This window comes from Geospiza fortis, unplaced genomic scaffold (genome assembly GCF_000277835.1).
Source record: "Geospiza fortis unplaced genomic scaffold, GeoFor_1.0 scaffold305, whole genome shotgun sequence".
NCBI classification, from domain to species: domain Eukaryota; kingdom Metazoa; phylum Chordata; class Aves; order Passeriformes; family Thraupidae; genus Geospiza; species Geospiza fortis.
Window position 1 is genome coordinate 156,634 of NW_005054604.1, and position 7,844 is coordinate 164,477.

Genomic DNA, 7,844 nt, shown 5'->3' on the forward strand with positions numbered 1-7,844 from the left:
CTATCTATCTATCTATCTATCTATCTATCTATCTATCTATCTATCTATCTATCTATCTATCTATCTATCTATCTATCTATCTATCTATCTATCTATCTATCTATCTATCTATCTATCTCTCTATATATAGATATATCTAGATATATATATGGATAAATATATATATATATATATAGGTATCTATATATAGATATATAGTTATATAGATAGATATATAGATATCTATCTATATATATGTATATAAAAAGAGATATTTATATATAGAGATATCTATATCTATCTACATATAAGTGTGTATATCTCTATAGCTATAGATATATAGATGATATAGATAGGCATAGATGATATGGATAGCTATAGATATATTTGGGACTCCAAAAAATTCCATATGTTTTATGCACTTTTTTATCCATCTGGGACAAAATTAACCGCAAAGTGCTCTGGAGAGAGAGAGTTTGATCTCTAATGACCCCACTGACCTACAGCAACCCCAAATCTTAATGGTTGACCTCGAATAACCCCACAATGGCCTCTAGTAACCCCAGTATTTTCTGCAGAGGGCGAGTTTGACCTATAGTAACCCAAATGACCTATAGGAACCCCAAATTTTATGGGTTGAACTCTAGTAACCGCAGAATGACTCCTAGTAACCCCAAAAGTGACTTAAAGTAACCCCAAAATTTTCAGAAGAGAGTGAGTTTGACCTATAGTAACCCAAATGACCTATAGTAACCCCAAATTTTAATTTTTGACCTCAAGTAACCCCAAAATGACCTGTAGTAACCCCAAAATTACCTGTAGTAACCCCAAAAGTGACCTAAAGTAACCCCAAAATTTTCAGGAGAGAATGACTTTGACCTCAAGTAACCCCAATGACCTATAGTAACTCCAATGACCTCTAATAACCCTGAATTTTAATTAGCTTGGGTTTCTTAAGGTTAAACTCGCTCTCTATAGAGCACTTTGGGATTACTTTCAGCATTTTGTGGGTTACTAGAGGGCCACAATTAAAATTTGGGGTTACTAGAGGTCATTTTGAGGTTACTAGAGGTCATTGGGGTTACTATAGGTCATTGGGGTTACTTGAGGTCATTTTGAGGTTACTAGAGGTCATTGGGGTTACTATAGGTCATTGGGGTTACTTGAGGTCATTTTGAGGTTACTAGAGGTCATTGGGGTTACTATAGGTCATTGGGGTTACTTGAGGTCATTTTGAGGTTACTAGAGGTCATTGGGGTTACTATAGGTCATTTGGGTTACTATAGGTCAAACTCGCTCTCTCACAAAAATTTTGGGGTTCCTTTAGGTCATTTTGGAGATACTAGAGGTCAATCCTTAAAATTTGGGGTTACTATAGGCCATTGAGGTTATTCGAGTTCAAACTCTCTCCAGAAAACTTTGAGATTCCTTTAGGTCACGTTTGGGGTTATTTAGGTCATTTTGGGATTACTGGAGATCAACCTTTAAAACTTGTGGTTCCTTCAGGCCATCAGGGTTTCTTGAGGTCAAACTCGCTCTCTCCACACGCTCTGGGGTCACTTTGCATCTTTCTGGGGTTTGCTTGATGGCAGTTATGAATAGTTTAGGGTTTCTCTTGCTCATTTTGGTGGGCATCTGCCAGACGCACACTCCAGCCCTGCCCTCAGCTCTGCTGTGCCCCTGCCTGGCACCCCAAAACTCCCTGTCCATCCCTCCCAGGGTCTCTTGGCAGCCGTGGTGCCCTCCCAGGCACTGCTGCTGCTCGCCCCCATCACACAGGAGCCGGTGCTTACGAAGGATTACAACACTTTTTATTCCCACGCAGCCGTTTCACAGAGTACAAACACGAGACAAGACACCAACACAGCCCCCCCAACACCCACCAGCCCCCCAAGGCTGCTCCCCACTCTTTCACCAGCACCCCAATGCTGCCCTGGGCCCACAGACCCCAACCCTGCTCTGACCCTCAGCCCTTGCACGCCACACAAACATGGCAGAGAATTTCATCCCTCCTTCCTCTGACTCTTGTTCCTGCCCACCAGAAAGCACCTCTTTCCAACTATTGGCACCAGCTGGTCATCACCACAGCACAATGCCAAGATTTCCAGGCCCCTATGGATGAGTCTGGTTCTTTGAACCAAACCTCAGCACCACCTCTGCTCCGGAGAGTCAGAGGGTGACACGGTCCCAAGGTGCCACAACATCCAGAGATGGCAATGCACTGCTCTGTGCCCCAACACCTACCTCTGCTTGAGTCTGTGAGCCCATAGGACCGTGGTGGCAGCTCCCAAGGACAGCGGAGATGTGAGGGGACAGCACGTGTGTCACCCTGGTTTTTTAAGATTTTCTAAGCCTTCTGATGTTGATATTCTTGTAGTGAACTTTCTCACACACTTTCTGTAAATAACTCATTGTTTTGCATTCCTTTATGGAGGAGGAGAGAGTTGATAGACTGTTGGTTTGACCAGTGTCATTGGAGAGGTGTCACTGTCACCCTCCAATCCGCTGTCATTTTTGTAAAACTATAAATGTTGGAGTCAGAAAATAAACTTCCCTTTTTTTTCACCTTGAGAACAGCAGTGTGTGCGTGTGTTCTTTCGTGTTCTATAGCGACACACCTGCTCCACCCTGTCCCACACTACCAACAGTGGTGTGGGCCACCTACACTGCACTCCACAAGGGAGAGCCTGTGGAAAAGCTGCAAAACCCCTCCTCGAGTCCACATCAACGATGGAAAGCTGTAAAAAAACCCCAAACCCCAGTCCCACATCGCTGCTGGCAAACATCCTCCTGCTCCAGCCGTCGCTGCGCCGGCTGCACGTCAGCGCCGGCTCCGCGTCCCACCTCTCTCAGGTGACCTCCCTCGGCCTCCTCGCAGCATGGCCGGGTGGGCAGCGGTGTGCCCATGGCAGGGGGGGCTGTCTCCTACCCTACAAAGACTCAGGCTGACGCGAGAACAGTTTTTGGCTGGGCGGCGGGGCCGCGCCTACGAGGTCAGGGGCCGCGGGGCTGAGCGCAGCCACAGCCACAGCTGGGCCGCCAGCAGCAGGGTCACTCGGGCACGGTGCTCCCCTGAAGAGCTGGAGGCTGCCAACACAACAAGATCCACGTGAGATGGGGCTCTGGGTGCCTCCCTGGTGCCCGCCCAATTGCCCAACCTCATTGCTGGGCTCCCAGACCCACTGCATTTACTCTACCCTGCCCTGTGCCATGCAGGCACCATCACCTCCCTTGCAGCTGCCTGCCAGCTCTTCTGAGGTTGTTTTTTGTGTGAAAACAACAAAATCAGAGGGTTTTGGGAAAGATGCAAAAGGCAGGCTTCAGAGGCAGCAGAACTGTGATTAGATCTAAGCAGCAGCCATGAGATTTGTCAGCAGAAAAATTATTTAAACTGTAGAAAAGCAAGGACAAATAGAACAATGGTCTGTGTATAACGCTTGTCTAGAATAACTCTCTAAGCTACAGAAACGTTCATCTAGCAAGATATTAGGAAAGTTGAAGCTTAATAATGGAGCTCTGTGCATTGTGTGTTAAGGCTTACAAGCAGGTATTGTATTCAAAATAAGCAAGCATTGTTTTAACCAAAGGTATGTGTGCTTATAGTGATTGGATAGAACTACTGTCAATGTGCTTTTGCTTTGTGTGATTGGTGAAAAAACTTTTAAAGTGAGTTGTAACATTAAATTCTTTGTCTGCTGCCTAAGATGTGAGCTGGTGGCATCTTCCCATTGTCATAATCACGTAATAAGACTGATGCTGAACAATAAAACAGCTCAAGGCACATTCCACAGCAGCCCCATCCCGTTTGTGATTTGTACAGAGCCCCCAGCCCCTCTCCCCCACTGCTCACCCCACAGCCCCCGTTTTGGGGGTGGCAGTCCCACCCTGACCCCGGTACTTGCCCCTGCAGCTCTTGCCGTCCCCTTGCAGTGTCCCTGTCACACAGCTGCACAAGGGCCCGTCCGCCCGGCTCGTGCAGATCTGCTCACAGCCTCCGTTGTCCTCGCACCAGTCTGATCCTGGACACAAACAGCAAAGGGGGACACCTGAGCCATGCTCTCACACCTCTGGTCCTTGGCTGCCTGAGGGTGGGATGGCAGGAAAACACCCCCAGCCTTCCCTGGGGTCCCACACTTACTCTTCCTCCTGATAGGCCCTACTGAGAGGATCTGCTCCTTGGACTCCTCAGCGAAGGCGCTGGCCATCCTTGTGTGCTGAGGGCAGTTCTGTTGGGGGATAAACACCAGGTCTGTCACCCTCAGCCTCACCCAGGCCCCCTCTGTGCCCCTCCAGCTCCCAGAGGGACCCTGCAACCAGGCTCAGAGAGCACAGGTCCCAGGGTGACCTGCCTGTGACAGAGCATCTGCTCCCCATGCCTAGAGGGACACACAACCCTCCCATTTGTGAGATTCTATGTTTGTCTGGGGATGGTTGCGGAGTGATGATGACAGCTGGCTATTGTTTTTGATCCTAGGAAATATAGAGGAAGGTTAATTGAAAGTGTATTGATGACAAATGATTTGGATAATGAAGGGATATACGGTTTAATTATTTGACAAAAAAAAAAAGAAGTCAAGATTAAAAAAATGGATATGTAAAATGAATCTAAATACTAGTTCCTAGTAAATGTTCCAGGGCTACATCTCTGGTCACCTCTCCAATGCCACATCATAAGGGCTCACTGCACGCTGGAAGAGCCCTTCAAATCAAGCATCCCCTCCCTCTGCACTGGCCCCACTCACGATTTTGCAGGAGTATTTCTCGGAATCACAGAGGGACACGGCACAGTGCAGGTGAACCTCATCGTAGTCCCCGATGAACTTGAAGACGGTGACGTGGAAGCGACACGTCAGGGACACCCCATTCTCCTCGATGCCAATGGTGTTGTCCTTCATGTTTTGGCATCTGTGCAAAACACTGATGCTCAGCACCACCCTCCTGTGACCCTCCCTGTACCCTCACCCCGTGTCCCACAGTGGGGTGCTTAGACCCTGCCATGGCTTGTCTGCACAAGGGTGTCATGCCCTGCCTCTGTCACCTCTCTCTGGCATTTCCAACTTCCCAAAATGCCTGTGCATGATCCATATCCCCCTGTCTCCTGCAGTTAGGTGTTGTCCACAGCATCATGGACACAAGGAGAGTGCTTCTCTCTGCACCTGGTACTCTGTCACACGCAGGGCTTCTGACTGTGCCCACACCAAGCAAATTAATTCCTGCTCTAACAACACTGCTCCTCACCCTTTCCAGATTTTGATCAACCATCCCATTGGCCTCAAGGTCCTTGTCCCAGCTGATGCCACCACCCTTCCAGACACCATGAAAACCACTGGGGCTCGTGGTAGCTCACCCTCCCTCGATGATGAAGTAGCGCAGTTTGTCGTTGCTGTCCCGCGAGGGGGTGGCGTAGCACTTGTTCAGCATCAGGATCAAGTGGTTGGAGTCGGCCCCCACCACAAAGACCCCCACGTAGAGCACGTCCCGGGTGGTGAGCACCACCTCGCCCTGCCGGTACGGGTGCTTGTAGGACGAGTTCTTGTACAGGGCCATCTTGGTGGTGAAGCTCCCTTCCTGCGTCGGCACCGTCAGGTTAATCACGCTAACGATGACAAAAAAACACTGGCTCAGTTGGTGGAAAGGTTTTGAACCCCCAAATTGTTGCCTGGCTTCAGAACCAGCACTGCCTCACCCATGTGTGTAACAGGCCCTGCTCCTACCTGAGCATTGGCCTCACAACTGAGTCCAGGGAGATCTTGATGTCCAGCTCATAGGCACAGGAGAACTCCACGTTGATGGTCCTGTCCCGGGTGATGATGTTGCCCGTGTTGTTGGCACTCTCGATCCACACCGTGTTCTTGTACACTATGTGAGTGCTGTTGGACTGCAGAGGGAGCACAGGGCACTGCTTAATGCCAGCTGTCCCTGCTTCCCTGCTCCCAGTGAGCTCTAAATGAGCTGGGTGACAAGGGACATGCTGCCCCTCCACCTCTGGCCAGAAATGGTGGGGCTTGGAATTACCTCCCTCTTCTACAAGACCTTCCTGTGTTCTCCTTGGCCCCCAGCCCATTAAAGCACCTCCCAAGCATCACTTGCACTGGCCTGCCTCAACCCTGGAGCTGAGCTGGACTGCAGTGGACTGTCCCACACTCCCAGCCCTGTGTGCCCCGTGTCCCAGCTCACCTGCACCAAGTTGCCACAGTTGCCTTTGGTGTTGTTGATCTGGAAGGAGATGAAGTCCTCCCCCTCGATGCCGGGGCAGTGGCGGTCGTTGACCCTCACACCCTCACGCTCAAAGCCCAGCTGGAACAGCTTGCACTTTGAAATGGACACCTCCATTTGGGCGGCCTTGCAGGTCACCTCCGCATCAATGATGTCATGGGTGGCTGAAGGAGAAGATGACACAACTTCAGATCACCACAAATGACCCCTTGGCACTTCTCTCCTCCACTAGAAATGGGTTGGGATCATCTTCCGTAGTGTGTTCTGCCCATCCTACACCCCTGCTGCTCAAAGTGCTCCCAAACCACAGATGCCCATAATCTGCACCCTAGAAAAGCCGTTCCCTGCTCTCTCCTCTCCTCCATGGTCAGGAAAACCCATCTTGGCAGAGGTCACAGCCCTCAGCATGTCCTTTCCCAAAGCCCCTGTGGCATAATGGCCCAAGGTGGAGCTCGGCACTGACCCCACAGCCAGGAGCAGAGGACTCACTGTTCCCATAGGGCCAGGAGCAGAGGAGGACTCACTGTTCCCATAGGGCGGGGGCTCGATGCAGCCGCACAGCTCCCCGCCGTTGTCCAGCTCGCAGGTGCGGTTGGGGCAGTCGGCGCCCACGCAGGGATCTTCCACCACTCCTGCTAAACAGCACAAGACACAGCACAAACACAACCTTTACCCTCAGACCGTGGGGCAGCGACCTCTAGGCCCTCTCCCCAGTGGGACATGGCTCCCCTCGACCTGAGCAGCCCCAGTTCCCTTACAGCAATTCTCCTTCTCGATCCACTCGGTGCCCAGGATGCCGAAGGTCCTGCAGGCCTCTCCGTAGGCAGCCAGCGAGCCGCACAGCTGGATCTTCTTGTGGTTGTAGCAGCCATCAAGAAAGCAGGACTCATAAAAAGGCAGAGGATCCAGGAGGCCGTAGCAGGGCTGGAAGAAGCCCTTCATGTCGGTCAGCTTCAGGCAGTAGTTGTCACTCTGCAGCTCCTGGATCTGGACGTTGTCGCAGGAGGCGGCGTACTGCGAGTACTGCAGCTCGTTGCAGCTGTGGGCACCGGACACGTGGTGGGGGCTCCTTTCATGGCCAGCCCTGCTCCCATTCCCGCTCCCACCTGGTGGAGAAGGGCTGGCTGTGCACTCACCTCTTCTGCATGCCGTTGGTTTTCCAGCTCTGTGCCAGCACCACGCTGCTGACAGCCGGCTTGCCCCGCAGCGTGGCGTAGTCGTCGGTGCGGTCGCCGTTGAAGTTGCCGCAGAGGCCGCACACCTTGTTCTGCAGCCGCTCCCCGATGGTGATTTTGATGACGTTGAAGCCGTTGTAGCGGATCTGGATGTCAGGGCTGGAGTCGATGACCAGGAAGCCCTCCTGGCTGAAGATCTTGGTGGACAGCCCCGTGACAAAGGGGATGCTCACAAGGCTTCCGTTCACCTAGTGTGAGAGGACACAAAGCTGACATCCCTCCCATATCCTCTGCCTACAGATGTGGGCATGTTTTGGGGAAGATGAAACAGGAAAGCCTTATCAATATGATTGTCTGGCAAAAGATTTTGGGAATATGGAAGCTGTAAGTGAGATTGAAATGAAAGCAAGCTTTGAGATCCCTCAGTTACTGAACAACTGGAAAACAATGCTGTGGCTGGCTGAAGGTAATTCC

At 51.0% G+C, this 7,844-nt stretch overlaps 1 protein-coding gene across 1 annotated transcript in view; it reads right to left on the reverse strand.

Annotated features, from left to right (window-relative positions):
* Window positions 1-2,439: 2,439 nt before the first annotated feature.
* TECTA (tectorin alpha) overlaps window positions 2,440-7,844 on the reverse strand; it is a 24,763-nt gene continuing 19,358 nt past the window's right edge. Inside the window, 10 exon segments of the mRNA XM_005430133.2 lie at window positions 2,440-3,066; window positions 3,882-3,998; window positions 4,118-4,205; window positions 4,722-4,884; window positions 5,327-5,575; window positions 5,694-5,857; window positions 6,157-6,359; window positions 6,720-6,830; window positions 6,954-7,234; window positions 7,332-7,618. Of these exon segments, the coding sequence (XP_005430190.1) occupies window positions 2,966-3,066; window positions 3,882-3,998; window positions 4,118-4,205; window positions 4,722-4,884; window positions 5,327-5,575; window positions 5,694-5,857; window positions 6,157-6,359; window positions 6,720-6,830; window positions 6,954-7,234; window positions 7,332-7,618 (1,764 nt within the window). The 3' untranslated portion in view covers window positions 2,440-2,965.